The sequence below is a fragment of the Myotis daubentonii genome, chromosome 2 (assembly GCF_963259705.1).
Source record: "Myotis daubentonii chromosome 2, mMyoDau2.1, whole genome shotgun sequence".
In the NCBI taxonomy this organism is placed as follows: Eukaryota; Metazoa; Chordata; class Mammalia; order Chiroptera; family Vespertilionidae; genus Myotis; species Myotis daubentonii.
Window position 1 is genome coordinate 12,283,779 of NC_081841.1, and position 20,309 is coordinate 12,304,087.

Genomic DNA, 20,309 nt, shown 5'->3' on the forward strand with positions numbered 1-20,309 from the left:
TTGAATTTTAACTAAGACTACTAAAACCTGACCAGAGTATATGCATATATGTATAACCCATGGACAAAGACAATAAAGTGCTGAAGACCTGGGGTGGGGGGTGGTGGCAGGCTAGAAGGGGTCAATGGGGGGGGGGGGGGGCATACGTAATACTTTCAACAATAAAGATTAAAAATAAATAAAATAAAAATAAAACCTGACTAGAACACCAATCAAAAAAAGGGAGTGGGAATAATGTTTTACAATGAGTTGATTTTAGAAGAGATACCGGAAAAACACAGCTCTATGTTAGGAGTATGTCTTTATATGAGTTTGGCAGGCATTTCTGGAACAAAGTATCTGGGAAATAGGGTTTACTCTGGATTGGTGGCTGAGAAGTACTATGTAAAGTTGTTTATCCAGGAAGAATAGGAATTTTAAGAAGATGACCACTTAAGGAGGAAACAGAAAAGACATATTAAGAAATATTAGTACTCAAGTAAGACTCAGGAAAAGGCTATGTCTTACCCAAGGGGAAATCTCAGGGAAAATGGCAATCCAGGGGACAGAGTGGTAATGGGCTATCCCCTGCAGGAGCTATTATTTGCAAATATCTCCTATTCGGTTGGTTGCCTTTATATGTTTTGTTGGTGGTTTCTTTTGCTGTGCAGAAGCTTTTCAGCTTGGTAAATCCCATTCGTTTATTTTTGCATTTACTTGCCTTGTGTTTGGGGGCATTATGAAGAAAATCTTCTGGGGAGAAATATGGTCCAAAAAACTATTGATTGTGTGGACAATTGTTGAGAGACTGCTAGTGGTATAGAAGAATGGTAATAGGTGTAAGAAAAATTAAGCAAATAAAAATATGAAATTATTAACGACAGAAAAAAAAAGTTATAAAACAAAGGAAATGCATCCAACAACTGTTTGGCTTGGCAGTGAAGAATATTTATGTAGTAATAGTAATGGATCTAAATAATTAAATACCCCCAAATTATAATAAATCTGTGCTGGAAGTACAGGTGAAGAGTATGGAAGAGAGGTAACAAAGTGGTAGGTCCTGCTATCTATCATTTAATAGGAAATCAATATCTAAAATGGATGAATGAATATATAGCTGTCTAAGGAATTCACTACAAACTGTGAAGATAAAAATGAGAAGAAATTGCTTCTGGGAAGCAGAACTGGAAGAAAGGCAAAGACTGATGTTCTTTAGTACAAACCCTCCTTTTCTGTACTATTTGGCCTTTTTAAACCATGTGCATTTATTATTTAATAAAAAACTATACTTAAAGGAAATGAAAATTATGTTCAGTTAAGGGTTCTATGTCATTCCTCCCTTATAATACTCTATTAAAAGGTTACAGTATCTATTTTTTTGTTTGCTGTTTTTTTCTCAATCTTTTCAATAAATCTGATGAAGCTGTAAAAGGAGGAAATACCAAGGAAATCTAGACTAATCAGAAGGTTTTCAACCTTGGATTAAAAACCAACTGGAAAAGGAAAACTAGCAAGATAAACTCCTCACCACAAATGAAAGGTCATCTAAACCCAGGAGGACTTCTTTCGGTTTCACATAGAGCTGTACAAGTCAAAGCCCCCCGAAGACTGAAGAGATCTCTAAAAGCTGAAGTTTTAGGTCTTTGGAAGTTGGAAACCACTTCTGTCAATGATACAATTATCTGTATCATATTAATAGTTTGAAAAATGCTATAGCGCAAAGATTTACTGACATTTTATGTAGAGGACTGTATTTATAGGAACTTACTAATCAAGTATGCTTTTCCATTTTCAAAAGTACTGCTTTGTCCATATTATTCATACACACAGTCACATATAATGGATCAAAACCTATGTAAAACCAATCCATTAAGAGTAGAGAATCTGTCCCTTTCTATTTCCTCTACCTTCAATTCATTCACATATTCAACCATTATCAACTATCTATTACATAACTACTGTAAAAGAGGCTCTGTCAGACTTCATGAGAATAAAGACATAGTCCTTGTCTTCAGAAAGTTTAGGGGAGTTAGAACACAGTGGATAATCACTGAAATGTATGCCAGCCTTCAGGTATGCACAATACTCTGATGGACTAAAGCACAAGGATTTGGGATATGCGAAGTTTGTAAACTGATTCAGAATAGATATTTTCTTATGGTGTACACTGTTGTAAAGCTTCCAGTGCTGACATTTTATAAGAATATCAAGCTTTGCTCTTGTCCAGGTAATAGGTCAAGTAAAACTGAGCCTGTAAACAAGGTTATGATGACCCCAGAATGACTTAGGAGTGTATCTCAGAAATTATCAAGACCAAGAGAGAAGAAGAAACAGAGAATTTCATTGTCACTGGTAAGCAGCAGAAAAAACTAAAATCTCAAGATATGTTTTAAAAAACTCAAAAGGTATTAAGAGTTATCATCTTAGAAAATTGTACAAAGCAAGGTGTCAAATTTAGACTTATACTGGAACCAACTCTTATAAAAAAATACTGATAGGGTAAAATAATTCTGCATCTGTCAACTGAACTAAAATACTTTTGATGAAATAGTATCTTAGTCTGAAAAACTTTCATTGATGGAATGACAATTAAGGCTGGATTGATTTGACCAAACAAATTGTAATATTGGATATACTTGCTTGGCAAATAAACAGTTAAAATCAGTAAGAATATTATAATATTATCAATTTAAAAAAAAAAGATATCACACTAGCAATTTATAAGCAAAGGTGAGGGTAAGATTCAAGGTTGAAGAGTACAATGAGTAACAGCCACTGTTAATGATCCTGCTATCCTTTCTTTACCATTAAATACGTATGTGCCAGGCACAATGCTCACTGCTTAATAATCAGAATAGTAGTTAGTTCAAGAGCATGGATTCTGGAGCCAGTCTGCCAGGGTTCAAAATCCAGTTTGCCAACAAACTGGGGACCTTGGGAGAACTACTAATCTTTCTGTGCCTCTGTTTCCTCTTCTGTAAAATGAGGATCATGACAGTACCTACTCCTAGTACTGTGTGAGAAGTGAGTGCTGAGAACATAGTCAGGCACACAGTACTACAAAAGTGTTAGCTGCTGCTAATGTTCTTGAAATTAGAAAGCGACAGACAAAGCCAAAATTCAAACCCCAGGATGAACTTTCCCTCTCTTAAATAATATATATATTGACTAAAAGAGGCCATAATAATAATGAGTTCATTAATAGTGACACAATGCTTTGGTTTTCGAAGATAAAAAACAAAACAAAATAAAACCACAAATGGATGAAAACCCAACAGTAACCCTCAATGAAAAGCATGAGGCCTGCCAGTGGGATCTGATGGAGAAACACCATCTAGGAGGCGGAACGCTGTGCAGTGGACAAAGCACTGCACTAGAGTTGGGAGACCCGGGTTCTTACACCAGCTCAGTAACTGACTAGTCGGGTGCCCCTGACTGGCTACTTAACATGTAGGGTTTCAACTGCCTCATCGGTTACATAAAGGGGCAGGTAACTCTGAGGTATCTTCTAGTGCTGACATCCTATGATATTATGACCCAACAGAACATATAGTAGTTTAAATATGTACCTTTCATAAAAAAAATAGGTATTACTATTGGTTTTTTGAACAGCTACCTATACTTCAGTAGGTACGTCATCTAGAATGTATTTATAGTTATAACTTTGGTCCAAGAAGTTGCAGGAGAATGAAATAAATAGCACAGAGAAGCAATTCTACAGTAGATTTTAAAATGCCTTTAAAATATAAACAGGTTAATTTGAGAAATAAAATAAGAATAATTTTGATGACAATGTAATAATTTTTTCAAACATACTACATTTTTTAATAGGGGAAAGTTATCAAACATCTCTTACATATGTGGTTAATAAATACTTTAGTATATTCAGTTTTACTAGTATAAACAAGCTGAGAAATGAAGCAATTTACCTTTTTGCCCATGACGACTGCTGAATTTGTCTCCAATTTCTGGACGCCTTGTCTGTCTCAGCAGCATTTTGATCAGAAAAGCATCTTCAGCATTTGAAGATATCATCACTTTTTCAATGTATGAATCTGTTGCCCCTTTGTAGCTAGTGTTAAGAGGAAATCAACAAAACAGAGTTTCAAACTGCCAAACCTATCACCCCCAGACCACAGGTTTTACTTAATACCTACCCCAGAATATTTTGACATTCCCATTTTGGGCTCCGAAAAATTACTTTCCTTTTTAATACTAATTCAATTACAATTTCCCATTTCTACTCCTAGTTTAAAATGGCTAACATTTACTAAGCATTTATTATGAGGCAGACATAATGCAACTTAATCTTCACAACACATAGTATTTACATATTGTTATTCCCTTATTAGAGACAAGGAAAACTGATGCTTAAAGAAGAACGTGCCCTGGACATATGAAGTGGCCCTGGGATTAGAACTGATGCCTGTCAGACTTGACTCCAAGTTCTTAACCACTTTTACTGACTGAGCGTTCCCATTAACTTTTTCACATACTTTGCCTCTTCTCTTACCTGTTTTTTATACAATAAACATTATTAAGAGTCTAGTCCAGGGGTGGGCAAACTTTTTGACTCGAGGGCCACAATGGGTTCTTAAACTAGACCGGAGGGCCGAAACAAAAGCATGGATGGAGTGTTTGTGTGAACTAATATAAATTCAAAGTAAACATCATTACATAAAAGGGTACGGTCTTTTTTTTTAGTTTTATTCATTTCAAATGGGCCGGATCCAGCCCACGGGCCGTAGTTTGCCCACGGCTGGCTGGTCTAGTCTGTCAGACCCTTTTAGACTCTGAACATACAAAGATTAAGTAGACGTGGCTACTGCTCAAAGGAACTCACAATACAACGAAGGATAAGAAAAAGGCGAGTACAGTGAAGATGCCAGGAAAGACGCAAGGGAGACAACCGTCAATCCTGTTAGGGTTTGGATATGACAGTAGTGATGGGGAGGGCAGGCTGTCAAGGACTGCTTCATAGAGGAGGTGACCCTGAAGCTGCGACTTCACCAGTGGAAGGGCATTCAGGTAGGGGGAGCAGTGGGAGCAAGTGCTGAAGGCCTGAACTAGGATGATATGTTATTGAGAGTAAGAGACAATTCACTAACATGGGGCCCAGTGTGCATGGGGCCCAGTGGCTAGAGAGGTGTGCCGAGGATCACAGTTAGTCCTGTACGTATTGTACCGCAGGTAACATTGTCGTTGGGAGTTGTGCTCAATCTACTCAAGTTTTATTCTATTTGTTCAAGAGAATCACATGACCCGATAAGTAACTCAGAAAAGGAAATCACTCTGGTAGTACCAATAGAGAGAGCCTAAGAGATGGAGAGGTGCAGGGCTGGAGCAGATGTGCAGTTACAGTTAACTAGGAGTCCGCAGGAGAGGAGGGCCAGAACTCAGACAGCAAGCACCGTCGTCCAGAGGATAAGGGGACAGCTAAGGAGACAGAACCTATACATTTTGCTGAACCTATAGGCTTTAGGCTTTGTGTGGCAGGTAAAGGAAAAGAGTCAGGTTTGTGTTGCAGGTGACTGGCTGGATGGTGGTGCCACTCATCAAGAGAGGGACCCCGGAGGAGCCTGTTTGGGGTGGAGAGGATGCTTTTGGTCTGGATATGGGGCCCTGTAAAGCTGTGCGAGTATGAAGCTGAAACCAGGCAGGTGTCTATCTGGAAGTCATTGGCAAAAGCAGAGTGAGTGGAGCACTATGAGGGTGAATCTTTCTGCATCTTTCCAAGGCACAATCAATACATACGTGATGGGCACATCTTTGTACTGTGGTTGCTGCGGCACACTGCTTCCTTCCAAGGGGATCTGAGTTACTGTAGGCATGGATTTATTTACGAGCACTTGTTTGTTTTCTACTTTCTCACCTAAGAAACAAGGGTTAGACAAATCACTACCATCTATGTGACATGTAAAGATTATTGAGGCATAAAACAATGTGATTAGACTTGGTCCATGAAGTCTAGACATGGAAAAAAAATGAGTTCATTTAGTGGGAACCAAAGTTCAACAGGGCTTGCTTGTAATTCTGTGAGCCCAATTTTAAAAAATCATAGATTCAGATGACAGTGTACATAAAATTAAGCAGTTTTAGGGGACCACATAACCAGAGAAATGTAGCAATTTTATATATCTCTTAGGTTGTCAGAACAGATTTGGACCATTTATTTTTATTAACAGTTCTTTCAACCAGTAATAAGTCACTGCCAATTTAACTTGGGTAAAGGAAATAAAAAGATTTCTTTGATTTTCCTGCTGTTGTCACCTTTGCTTTGCATCTTTTCATGGTAAGCTCCAAAATCAACTCCTATAGTACTGTCACAGCACTTAATTCCCAGCTATATGACCTGGGTGAAGAGAGAAATTCTCCAAGGAGCAAAGGCAGCAAGGAGGGGAAGCCATGCACCATGTGGCTCAGGACACCACAGTGGAGCAATACTCACCACCCACGCACCATCACGGCAAGGTCATGCAGACTTCCCCTCCTAAGAACCTCCTCCACCCAGCCCTTCTCTCCACATCACCACAGCTCCTGTCATCTGGTCCTCCGTGAGAGCTCTCGGTTGGTCCTCCTCCATTTTGGCTCCCCTTCTACTCTTTTTTTCCGCGTGGTAGTCAGGATGACCATTTCATAATGAAAATACTAACATGGCTACAATGCTTTGCATCTGGTCCCTGCACCGCCCCGCCCCCCCCACCCCCACCCCCCCGCCCTCATTTCTCTCTCTCTCTAAGACTCAGGTTCACCATGCTCCCCTATACTCTCTTTGTTGTAGCTACACTGGCCTTCTTTCAGTTCCTTTAACTATCAAGCTGCAGGGCATTTGCACAAGCCCTTCCCACTGCTAAGAACACACTTTCCCCTCTTCATTGGTTGACTCTACTTATCCTTGATTTCAGCTCACTTCAGAAGGAAGGCTACCCCAATACTCCTAAGTCAAATACTCTTGCTGTAAAATGGCTTCATAGCTCCTTATATCTTTCCTTAATCTGGTTGTTATTTGACATATGTTTATATGTGCTTCTCTGATCAATGTGTTTCCCACACTAGCCCATAAGACTCAGGGCAGGGGCTGTAGGTTGCATCAACAAAATTCATTATAAGCTTATAATTACAATGGAGTCACACTTTTTAGAGGCATTAGATTCTTAAGTCAGTCTGTAAGCTAAGTGCACAAATGATGATATACTCAGGTAGATGCTGGAACATGACCTTCTTATTTTAAATATTTCCTTAAAGTGGCTTTTCTATAATTCCAAATTATAACTAGGAAAGTAGAACTAAAATAGATTACTGCTATGTAAAATTATATGCATAAAAAGACAGAAATGAAATTCACCAAATAATGAACATACTGGCTGAGTTAGGATAGTGGTTTTATAGGTTGATTTTTTTTCTATTCCATTTACCAAGTATTCCGATATATTATTAAATAACTTTCATAATTTCAAAAAGCACAATTAAATTTTTTTAAGGCTTTTACCTGGAGAACAAATACCATCTGCATCTAAAATTTCATGTCGCCAGATGGGTTTCCTTGTGGCAGCATCCAATATCGGCCCCATCACTTTATCGAAAGTCTGATTGGTATATCGTTTCAATGTACACTTAGCATTTTTATATACAAGGCAACGTCCAAAACCTAAAGTGAAACCAAAATGGGTATCAGAATCACCAGTAATACAAAACTGTGAGAAAACACAGATTTGTGTTATTCAACAACCCACCCCATTCCTATTCTACTCCCCCTCTCCCTCCCAAAAAAAACAAAACTGTTCTATATTTAGATAATCTGGGACTGGCCAAACTAAATAACAATCTACTAATCTGAAGAACTAGTTCAGGATTTCTCCTCCTACCTACTGTCCATACAAACACTGGAATCCCTACAATCATTTTCAGCATGGACTATACACATTTTATCCCAGAGGAAGGTGAGAGAGAGATTCTTTTAGAGCACAGAGCCACAGAAGGTGAGAAATGGAAAGGGCCTTAGAGATCAGCTGGCATAACCCCTCTACCTATCAGGCGCTACAAGTGAAGTCCAAAGAAATTAAATGGTCATGGTCACCAAGCAAGTTGGTGGCAGAATTGAGACAAACCAAGTTTACTGATCATCCAGGGTTTCTCCTACAAATCATTTTGGTGCATCACTTTTGCTAACCTTCTCTGGGATGTTTTTCTTTTTCTGATATTAGCATGTACAGGAAGTCCCAAAGAAGCACATACAAAATTAATTTTTCTTCAAAGAGCACAGAAAGTGAAAAGAAGCAATCAAATGACTTTAATGGTAGAAATAGTTCACCTCTGTCCTTAAGATTAGTTTACTTTGATTATATTTTTAGATCACATTTATTTAGTGGATGAAGGAAAAGGCCTGAGACTAACTAACGATCTAAACATTAATAAAAATAAGCAAAATGAGCAGAGGAACACCTTTAGATGGGACAAAAAACTCAACCACTGAATCCCACAAAAAGATCCATCAGCTCTAGCATTGCCCAAAAGAGCTGTCATTCCTTCAACATTAAATATATTTTCCCAAGACTCTGTGACTGATTTGTTTCTTCTCCCACCCTGGTTTGGTCAAGCAGATTTTCTTTTCTTTAAAAATAATTTTTTTTTAATTTATTGTTTTGTGTGTTTTTTAAATCCTCACCTGAGAACATGTTTTCATTGGTCTTAGAGAGGAAGGGAGAGAGAGAGAGAGAAATGTCGATTGGTTGCCTCCTGTATGCACCCCAACTAGGGATCAAACCCACCATCTAGGTATATGCCCTGGTGGGGACTTGAACCCCCAATCTTTTGTTGTATGGGATGAGGCTCCAACCAACTGAACCACCTAGCCAGGGCTGCTCCACCCCCCCCCCCCACACACACACACACACCCCCTACCCGCCTTGTAGTTATTTTAAACTGGATTTTCTCTCTAATCTCTTCAGGACATACTGAGCCACATCAAGAGTTTACTTAAACAGGAAAATGTCTCAGAGTTAAATGCTAGGTATTGCTGATGAAATACAAGCATGGCTGTAAAATCCTTCATTTAAAATTCTCCAGCAAAAGCAGAACACTTTCAAGAAATCTAAGAATGTGAATTTAGAAAATCAATCAGGGAAAAGTGGATTTCTAAATAAACTATCCATGCTCTAACGTAATTTTTAAATATGAAGGTGACTGTTCAATGAAACAACACATTTCTACAAGTAGACAATAGATGAAGACATTTGTGTATCTCTGAAAAAGGTCTTGGTCATTATGGCTCCTAGTAAATTGTGTATGGCCATAATACACTCTGCTCCAAGAGACAGCTACTCTGGAAACATTACATGATCTTCAGATTTCGTACAATGGCCATTAACTGCAACATGCTGGAGTGCAGTGTGAATCTGAACTGCATGAAATCAAGAAGTGTTTTCTTCTAAGGGTAAATGGACATTTTATTTACAGGTGGTAGCTTCAAAGCTAGTGGACAGTAAACTCTAATCGTTAAATTGTGCTGCGGAGTTTCTGACAGATATCACAAAGTCTTCAGATTTCCACATAAACGTTACCAGTTAATCAGAAAAGAAAACATCCAGTTTTAAAGCATGGCTGTTGTCATTTGGAGGAAAAAAAGAGGCATAAATTAAGTGCAGCCAACATTAATGCCAAAGACACATGTCTAGGAGTACTATTATGGCTGCCTAGCAACTACAAAGAGTGAAGGGAAGGCAGAGTGGGTATGCCAGAGAGCAGAAAAAGAAATACAGATTATGAAGAGACAAGTCAGACTTCAGATCAGGTGATGGCTAACAAACCATAAAGTGGTGACCTGCAAAATCAAACTATCAAGAAACTGAGAAAGAAAATTGTAAAAACTGTAAGTCAGAGTTGATGTATGTCTATTTTTAAACTTTCATCATTATGCCAACAAAAAGGTCTAACATTATGAGGTTGAGTTATACAATAAATAAAATAGCCTTTTACCTACAAATATTGCTACCACCCTACCAAACAGGTTTATTGTTGAATATATATCTAGATATATTAACCCCCCCCACCATATTTCATTTATTATAATTTCTGCTGGAAAATAAACAAATTCTTACGTGTTTTCTGCTGAGGAATTGCCTCAAGTCACCAATAAAGTAAAATAAGAAAGAAAAAAGATTACATTTAACAAACTACCTCTATATAATGTTCATTTTTTTTAAATCAACACCACAACATAACTGCCTCTTGTTTGTATATTATCAAATTATAACCACTTGAAACTGACATTAGCATTTTGACACTAAGTGATTTTTACACTGATCATCCCTATATCTAATTCTGTACCAAGCACTTTTGGTGTCAGAGGTAAGTCAAAATTCACTTACCTCTGTCCAGGGAGGCCTTGTTTAAAACAAGAGCATCTTCAATATCATAGCCACTATAACTCATCACAGCAACTGTCGCATTCTGTCCAGCTGGCAGTTTCTCAAATTCTATCAACTCAATGGTTTTTGTTTTAACCATAGGTTTTTGTGGGTATGCTAGTAGATACATTAGAGTATCAATTCTGTTCCGCTGGTTATATCCAATGGTACCTTCATTGACATTGAAAAAAACAAAATGCAATATTCTATTATGTCAAATAATTAGGCAGCATGAATACAGTGATAAACATATTAATTTCACTAATTGAAATGGAGAAAATCTTTAGGTCAAACATTTCAAAAGCAATACCCTCATAGTGGCTAACAACTTTTAAAAGCATTTTTTTTTCTCATCAACATTAAAATTCCACCCCAAAGAAGAAAAATTGCACTCAGGTATACTAATCTAAATAATTTCAGGTTTTAGATTTATACAATTAATCCCAGTTGAGGAATTTTAGTCTCCACTGGTTAATATAGTAAGTCAGTCAACAATTCTGTATTGGGTTCTACTACTAGTATATTCCAGGCATATGTCCAGTTGCTGGGGGAAGGTAACTGGAGAACACACCCTGGGCTGAGGCAAGGAGTTTATACAGCGGGCAAACATAAAAAGAGACCAACAATTAATAAAAGTATTAAATGAAAAAGAAAGCAGGAGAAACAGAATAGAGAAGAGGAAAGTGAAAGCAGAGAACAGGCTTATTCATTTGCCTAACTCTTCATTTATTAAGCAGTTAAATACCGACTCGGCCCAGTAGTGGAGATAAAAAGGACATGCCTTTCCCTTAAGGAATCTAAGGTCCCATTGAATCAGGGATGGGCTCTTCCCTCATTAGCAATCAGCCTGTCCATCTGACTGGACCTTGAAAAGGTATTACTGTCAACTAAAAATGAAATTAAATCTGAGTGTTACTTGCCTCTCCCTTTTCCCTCTAGGGCAGCAGTTCTCAACCTGTGGGTCGCAACCCCTTTGGTGGTCCAACGACCCTTTCACAGGGGTCGCCTAAGACCATCCTGAATATCAGATATTTACATTATGATTCATAACAGTAGCAACATTACAGTTATGAAGTAGCAACGAAAATAATTTTATGGTTGGGTCACAACATGAGGAACTGTATTTAAAGGGTCAGAAGGTTGAGAACCACTGCTCTAGGGATTTATTAGGGTTCACAGACTTGCCTGAAAAAAAAAAAAAAAAAAGCTTTCGCTCTCGGGGGCTTGCTCCCACTCAGAGACCTTAGAACTGGGAAACTCATGTTTCCCCTACTGCTGAGCTTGAGTTGGGCCCCTGAGCCTCTTTAACTTCTCTGGAGTATCCCTTTTTCCCCCCTTGAGTAGCAAAGAAGTCTCTCTCTTGCATGTGCTTCCACAGTGATACATCCCCAACACCCACATACTTCAAGATGCCTATGTGCCATTTAATGGAGTTAAGCTCTAAGGCAAGCCAACACCAAAACTCACTACTTCCTTTACCTTTTTCTCTGTACTCATGTCATTAAATCAATGGTGATTTCAATTCGGGGATGAAAATAACCTACTCGGATGTGATGAAAGAAATTCTGGAATCTGTAGAGTACTAAAGAAATGAGCACCTACTACATAGCTGGGTTCACTACAGATGCTCAATAAATGTCAAGTAAATGAAACTGAAGAATTGCATTATATTCTTTATGACAGTATATATTTGTGCTTAAATCTCTAGAAAATTTATCAAAATTCAGCTGAAAAACAACAGCTAAGCTCAAAACCTCATGAACTTTTTGTCAAATTTACACTATACATTGCCAATTAATTTGTTATTTTAGTGCCAACTAGTAAAAGGGACAGGATACCTGGTAATAGATCACTTACTGTTTTAGAAATAAAATCACTGCTGCTTGGACCGTGGTAAAGTTCACTGGCAGTAAGTTTGTTCTTTTACATGAAATCATTTAAAATTTATGTTGAGATTTCAGCTCCAATTGTATACTTTAGCCACCATCCCACCAGGCTGCCAAACATGTCTTCTGAAACCCGAGACAAGCATTATTATGCAGCAAGGGAGCATAATGGCTGCACCTCTAAACAATGATGAAAGAGACTGGATCCTGTTGTAAATTGTATCAGGCCCAGAACATAATTCTTGAACATTACAACTGACCACTGAATGGATGCAAAGCAAAACAGTTTAGCAAATGTTTGGTGCTTATGATCTCATCAGAAATTTTTCTTTAAAGGCTTTTAAAAGAAATTGAAGGAATATACATGTAAATCCATTTTTAGCAGCACTGACAGTGGTGTGCAGGTTAAAATATGATTTATCAACTATGACTTCTATATTGAAACACTTCGAAATGCTACCATACCCCATATAATTGTTATAAAAATCATAACTGACTAGCTAGCTATTTTGCCAATAATAAGCTTTTTGAGAAAATATCATACAGAAATTAAATGATAAGACTAGTCTGGGTGAAGCACATGTTCAAATTAGAAGGTCTCTATTAATGTTTTCAGCTTCCTTAAAAGAACATTATATATATATATATATATACCCTCTCGCAGTCCAGGAGCCCTTGGGGGATGTCCGACTGACGGCTTAGGGGGATGTCCTAAGCTGGCAGTCGGACATCCTTAGCACTGCCGGACATCCTTAGCGCTGCCGCGGAGGCGGGAGAGGCTCCTGCCACTGCTGCTGTGCTCGCCAGCCATAAGCCCGGCTCAGGCCTTCTGGCTGAGCGGCACTCCCCCTGTGGGAGCACACTGACCACCAGGGGGCAGCTCCTGCATTGAGTGTCTGCTTCCTGGTGGTCAGTGTGTGCCATAAATGGTCGTTCCACTGTTTGGTTGATTTGCATATTAGCCTTTTATCATATAGGATTATCATATAGGATATTAACAATAAGAATATCTAGACGCTAAATTATCCTTTTACAGCCCATTTTGCCACAACTGTAGGTCATCAATGATGTCAATTTCATACTATCAGGGCACAATTTTTCTTACAAAGTCCTATTTTCTCGACCATAACTTTCTTAAGAAGTCACAAGTTGGCACAACAAGATATCCAAATGTAGGTTAAAATAGTGAAGAAATTTATTTTTAAGGTGGGATGAAAACGGTCAGTAAGAATGCACTTAGCAAAGAAAATGTATACTGAAAAAAAAAGAAGTTTCATGCATTTAATTATTTTTCTGTCTTCCTTTGCCCAATTTCCCTTCATTTAATCAACATTATTGAATACAATAAACTTCATCCATTTAAAGGGTACACATTGATGAGTTCTAACCAATACATACATCTGAGAAACCCCCACCACAATCAAGATCTAGAACATTTCCAACTATCCCAAAGGAGCAACCTCCAATCTGATTTTATCATTATGAATTAGTTTGCATTTTCTGGAACATTGCATCAATGGAAAAATATAATACGTATATTCTTCTGCTGCTTCTTTCATTTAGCATAATGATTCTGAGATTCATCCATGTGGTTGTGTGTATCACAGATCATTGCTTTTTATGGCTGAGTACCACTCCATTGTATGAATATACATTTTGTTTATCCACTCACCTACTGGTGGGTTTGGGTTGCTTCCACTTTTGGGATATTGTGAATAAAGGTGCTCTGAACCTTCATGCACATGTCTTTGTGTGTTCATTTCTCTTGAGGAAATACACAGCAGTGGAATTTCTCGGTGGCTTAGTAAGGGTGGGGTTAACTTGAATAAACTGCGTAAGATTTTTCAAACTGATTATTTTTTACATTCTCATGAGCAGTATATGTGCATTTTGGTTGCTCCACATCCTAACCAACACAGTATGTCTGTCTTTTCACTTTGGTCATTCTAATGAGTATGTAGTAGTATCTCAATTTTAATTTACATTTACTTGATGACTAATAATATTGAATATATTTTCATGGACTTATTGATCATTCCTATTACTCTTTGTGAAATGTCTGGTTTTTGTTTTTCCCACCTTTTAATTGAGTTGTCCTATTAGAAAGGGGTTCTTTCTATATACTGGATACAAATCCTTTATCAGATAGATGTATTGCAAATAACTTGCTCCCATTATGTGGTTTAAGGTCTCTTTCATATTCTTAACAGTGTCTTTCAAAGAGCAAAAGCTTAATTTTGAGAAAGTCCAAGTATTTACTTTTTTCTTTTTTATAGTTGTGCTTTTCATATTCTATCTAACAAATCTTAAGTTATTCAAGATTATGATGGTTTTTGCCCATGTCCTTCAATAAGTTTTATGGTATTAGCTCTTAACTTTTAAGGCTATGATTCATTTTGTGTTAATTTTTGTATGGCATGAGGTAGGAGATGATACTCATTTTATTCTACATAGATATTTTATTTTGTTGAAAAGATTTTCCTTTCCCCTGAATTACCCTGACACATTCATCAAAAAACAATTGTCCATAAATGTGTGGTCTATTGCTGGATTCTTAATTCTGTTCCATTGATTTACATGTTTACCCTCATGTCAATATCATACTGTCTTCATTACTGTGGCTTTAGAGTAAGTCTTAAAATCAGTTTGTATAAGCCTTCCAACTTAGTTTGTTTCAAAGATTCTTTTAAAAATATCACCTAATTTCTTAACAATTTTAATGTGCTCAAAGTTTCATTCATTCATTGTGGAAACATTGATCGAGTACTTCCTATGCTCTACCTACTTAAGCTGGCACTGTGCTCCAGTAATAAGTAACACCCAGTCCCTGTCCCCAAGGAGCTTAGAATCTACTGTCTAAAGGCACCTGGATCATGATCCACAGGGAATAGGAAAAAGTGAGGAAATTAGTTTCACTTGAGAAGAATTTTAGTAAGTTTTATAGATGGCACTGCACAGAAGATGTAATCTTTTAAAAGATTCAGTTGCCTTTCAGTCAGAAACAAAAAAGGCATACATTTTATCTGACAGCATTACTATGATGAATAGACGAAGAAATGCACATATATCATTTGGGTATTCAATAAGTGGCAACATTCATCATGACTAATATTAATAATAGCAGTAAAAAAAGTATATATCCCATCACCCTGCATACCTCCAACTCTGACCTATATACTGCTCTTTCATTTCACCTCCATAAGTACTCATTACTAACATGCTAGTTGCAAGAAATATTATATCAGCTTACATTTAAATTAGTTAACAACAATTTAAAATTTTTTTGAACCAATAGCAGAATTCTAAAACAAGAACTGCCAGGGACAAATTGAGCAAGACATCTTTTCATTTTTGTACCCCTAAATGGGTAAAGAATTCTTTTTAAAGTTTCAAACAGAAAGTGGGGGAGTAAATGTAAAATAAAACAAAATTTTATGAGGATCTTTGAATATTTTGTGTTTTTAATATCTCCAGACATCCCATCCTATTGTTAAGAGGGAAATGCAAGAGAGGAGACTATGTGCTTAGGAATGGAATCTATTGAAAGCAAAAACAAAACCAGAAGCTGCATTAGGTCCTGAGTTAAAAAGAAAAAAAGCCCCAGCAATTTGAAACTGAAGGGGAGGGGGTAGTGAGAAGAAGCCAAGACTAGGGGAGGTATGTGATGCATATTTATTAACAGAGCTGATAATGACTGAAAGATCCTTTTAAACAGGAGAAATTGCCCCATTAGAGGACTGCCAACTAATAAAACAGGCAGATAAGAAAGCGTGAGTCATGTGAACTTGGCGTCTGGTGCCAGGGAGAGTACATACAATGCAGCTCCAACACACAGTCTTTACTTGTAGCAGTGAGTGACCTGGAGACCTTGCCACGTCCACACGCGTCTCCTTGATTCTTGCTCTGAACCATGTCACAACAAACAGAGCTGTAGCCATGGAAGGGAGGTGTTGCTAAATAGCACAGTAAGATGCGGTATGGAAATTTTATTAGAACCTTAGATGTAAGAAACACCCTCTGCTGGTGTTTCATGTTGGATTAAAGTCAGCTCTCTCTCATGTATAAGGTAAGGCTTTCAGTCTCTGTGGTTTCTGCTAGTTTTGGTCTCCTTTGTAGTGACAGAAAATGACTTTCACTCATTTCTTTACTCTGTTCAATGGGAGGAGTTTGTAGTGAGAGGCAGACAGCAAATTTTCCAGAGTGGCTAGAATATTCAGTGAATTGATTCTGGGCTACTGTCCTCCGCCTTCCACGTGGACTAATGGATGGACAGCATATAGTCTTCAGTATATATTTAAAATGGGAAAGTGCGCCTTTGACTAATCAGCTGTCAAGACGGCATAGAATTAAAATGACTCAGAGAAACCCAACTCAAAGTGCTGGGTCTGCTTTAGAGATCCAGGTCTCTGCAGTGGGTTTTCGCCCTCTGTCAGCCTTTCCCCTTTTGTGATTTTTCATATAGACCTCGCTCAAGACTTCTGCAGCTATTTCAGTGTCCAAAGAGAAATGTGGCCACATTATGTGCCAACTTTAAACATACTTTTATCTCTCTGCTTTTCTTTATAGTCAGGTGTTTTATAATAACAAACAGTAACAAAGGCTTTTTTTTTTATTACTTAAGATATTCAGCGGCTTTTGTCTTCCTAGCGTCAGCAGTAACGTCAGAGGATTGTATCCAAGGAGCTAAATGTGCAGGACCCAGGGTCAGAGCAGCTGAATACACCAACCTCAGAAAACACAGACAATGAATTGCAAATGACACTCAAAACAAAACGAGAAAAAAAACCTTCACACAGAAAACTACAAAAGAACTCTACAGACACTGAATTGGCTTTCTGTACACACTGATCCTGCTTAACTGTGTGTGGTAACTAACCGAATGTTTCAGATACTCATGGCCACAAAATAAAGGCTTTGGGAGGGGGGGCGGGTTGTGGAGAGAGAAGTTACAAAAATAAAAATATTATTTCTTTCCTTCAAGTCTCTTATTTTAAAAACACACACATACCATTCAATACGTGGAATAGAAGCAGCCCTTTCTATTTCAATCTTCAAACAAACACACTAAAGAGTGGCATTAGCGATGAAGTGATTGGTCTTCCGTTAATTCTGCTGAAGGTTCTACACAAAAGGTGTATTGTTTCAGCTGGGATTCACATCATGAAACAAAATGGTTTGGTAAAGCCAATAGAAGTGATAGCCCTTTCATGACACACAGGGTTCAGTACTGTATATTTCAACTTGTTAGCAAGTCAGAAGCACAAGCGGGAAATCAGCCTATACTGCAGCTGAGGATGAATGGGAAAGGCTAAATTGATGAGCCGCTGTTTAGATTTTCCCACTGGGAATTATTCTGAACTGTCGAGGCATTACATCATTCAGGTAAATGGTAGCAAGACAACATGCTTCTTATTTCTTTATGGCCAACCAAAGGGCAATATAAAAACTTGAAAAGAAATACAGACTCTTTATCCATAATGAGAAATAAAATTCCTTAATTGTCAAATTATAGTCAATTGCAGCTGATTCTTGGTAACGGAGAGCTAACTGCATTCTGGTTGTAAACCAAACACAATGCAAAAACCTTTTTACAGGTTTTTTTAAATGAAGCTCCTTATACCATACTTTAAATCAGAGACAAGTCATATTGATGCATAGACATATATGAAAGTAAAATGTATTACACTTATTAGGATTTAAATTATTTTTAAAAAAACATTTCAAAATGTTTATAAGCAAAACTTTTTTTGCCTCGTATTCTCTTTGTATCAACTTCAAGATAAAAGCCAAACTCGTTAATATATGGCATCTCTACACCTATAATATATTTAATAGTCATATCAAAGTAGCAAGACTTCCTCATGAAATGGTTGCTTATAATATCCATACTCATAAGGATACTAGTGTCTTTTAAGACTTAGTTCAATTCTCCTCTTCAAAAACAGCCTACTCTCTAACCTTAAGTGACCTTTCTGCTCTTCTTCCCTTAGATTCTGGCTGTGGGTCTATTATAGAATTTATCATACTATATGAATTACCATTTTATTTGTTAGTCTCTCTTACTAGATTGTGAACTCCTTGAGGACAGGTGTCCTCATCTCTAAATTTTCAGGTTTCAGCCCCACTGTCTGATCTATAGTTGATGCTCAATAAATGTTATAGATGGGTATATAGCTAAATTAATAGATGGGCGGATGAAAAGGAAGCAAAACATAAAGAAGAAAGGAAAATGAGTTCAGAAATTGGTGTGACATGAATTGGATGTTTCAGGAGCTATAGGAGTAATTGCATGGATATAATGGGTTCAATGACTGTCATCCAGACAATTACTAAATACATTCTAATACACATCATGCATCTTTATTTCCTCTTCCTCTCCACCCTTAACCTTGAGTTTTCTGCTCTTTCTTCCATCTCTCTGGATTAATAACTTACATTTCACAGGGCTTTCTCTTCATACTTACCCCTTCATAATTCTGTGACATTTATTGTATGTCCCTTTGCTTAGTCAAGGGGACAAGTTCAGAGAAGTTTTCTCCACTTTTGTTTAAGCTTTAGACATGATAGGGGCAGCTGCAAGTATTGCAGAATTCCATAGGCAACCCTCTGAGTTTGGTAACACTTAGTTGTTAGCAAAGCCTGATTGGCTAGACACGCAATACTAGTGAAGTAAGAATAAAGACATATCTTTTATCCAAGTATTTAGAAGCAAATTCAAGAAGGGAATCTTACCCATAGCTTGTTTTCCCATGGCACACTGATATGTGTTTCTTGGGGACTGGTTATGATGAGGGTATGGAATCAGGCCCGCACAAACTCCAAGGAGAGTAAAGGGTTCAATCTCCAAGTGGGTGGTATCTCTAGCAAGTTAATTAAGAATAGACATCTTAGGCACCACCAAGTATAAAATAAATATCACTGAAAGGGTATGAAAATATTACTAAGTCCCTATAGGATCTAGATAATATTTATGTTTATATAAATATATATATAATAAATTTATATAATAAAACCTCAATAACAAAATTTGATGCTAATAAAACTGATAAAATATAATAAAACAAATTTTTTAGTGATAGAAGCTTCTATTATTTGTAGAAATACAAGAGAAGGAAAACAGTATGGAATGTCTATATAAAAAAGTATTATTATATACTAACTACTAATAACAACAACTAGCATTTATAAAGAAATTATTAATCAAGCATATAGGAATGCAGACCAAAAACATCCACATGGATAACTTGCTTTTCTTCACTTTTCCAACTTAGATCAATGAGAAAGTTGTATCACCATTTTATTTTAAATATATCTTTATTGATTTCAGAGAGGAAGGGAGAGGGAGAGAGAGATAGAAACATTAATGATGAGAGAGAATCATTGATCGGCTGCCTCCTGCATGCCCCCCACTGGGGACTGAGCCCACAACCTGGACATGTGTCCTTGGCCAGAATCAAACCCAGGACTCTTCAGTCTGCAGACTGACACTCTATCAACTGAGCCAAAACAGCTAGGGCTGTATCACCATTTTAGAGGGAGAAATACATCCCCTTTAAGAATAGTTACTATAGTCCTAGAGGGGCCAATGCCATAACCACTAGCTAAGTGTAGCTATTAAGCACTTGAAAAATTACGACTAGTACGACTAAAGGACTGAATTTTAAAATTTTACTTAATTTTAATCACCTTACATTTTATTGATTTTAGAGATAAAGGGAGAGGGATAGACAAAAACATCGATGAGAGAGAAACATCAATCAGCTGCCTCCTGTATGCCTCCTACCGTGGATCAAGCCTATAACCCAGGCATGTTCCCTGAATGGGAATTGAACCGGTGGCCTCTTGGTTCATGGGTTTACTCTCAACCACTGAGCCACACTGGCTGGGCTAATCACCTTAAATTTTAAAAGTCATATTTAAATTGAAATAACTTAGTTCAATCATTTTAAACCTTTTAGTTACGTTTGTAACAACTTAACATTTGTGAGTCTACTTTTTCAACTGTTAATGAGATCAGATCAAGTATTTCCAATAAAAT

At 37.3% G+C, this 20,309-nt stretch overlaps 1 protein-coding gene across 4 annotated transcripts in view; it reads right to left on the bottom strand.

Annotated features, from left to right (window-relative positions):
• POLR3B (RNA polymerase III subunit B) overlaps positions 1-20,309 on the bottom strand; it is a 108,750-nt gene that overhangs the window by 26,234 nt on the left and 62,207 nt on the right. For all 4 annotated transcript variants that reach the window (XM_059681769.1, XM_059681767.1, XM_059681768.1 and 1 more), the window contains 5 exons: positions 19,004-19,131; positions 10,347-10,556; positions 7,469-7,627; positions 5,734-5,851; positions 3,909-4,051 (listed from right to left, as the gene is read on the bottom strand). In XM_059681769.1, the coding sequence (XP_059537752.1) occupies positions 3,909-4,051; positions 5,734-5,851; positions 7,469-7,627; positions 10,347-10,556; positions 19,004-19,131 (758 nt within the window). The remainder of the gene's footprint in view (positions 1-3,908; positions 4,052-5,733; positions 5,852-7,468; positions 7,628-10,346; positions 10,557-19,003; positions 19,132-20,309) is intronic.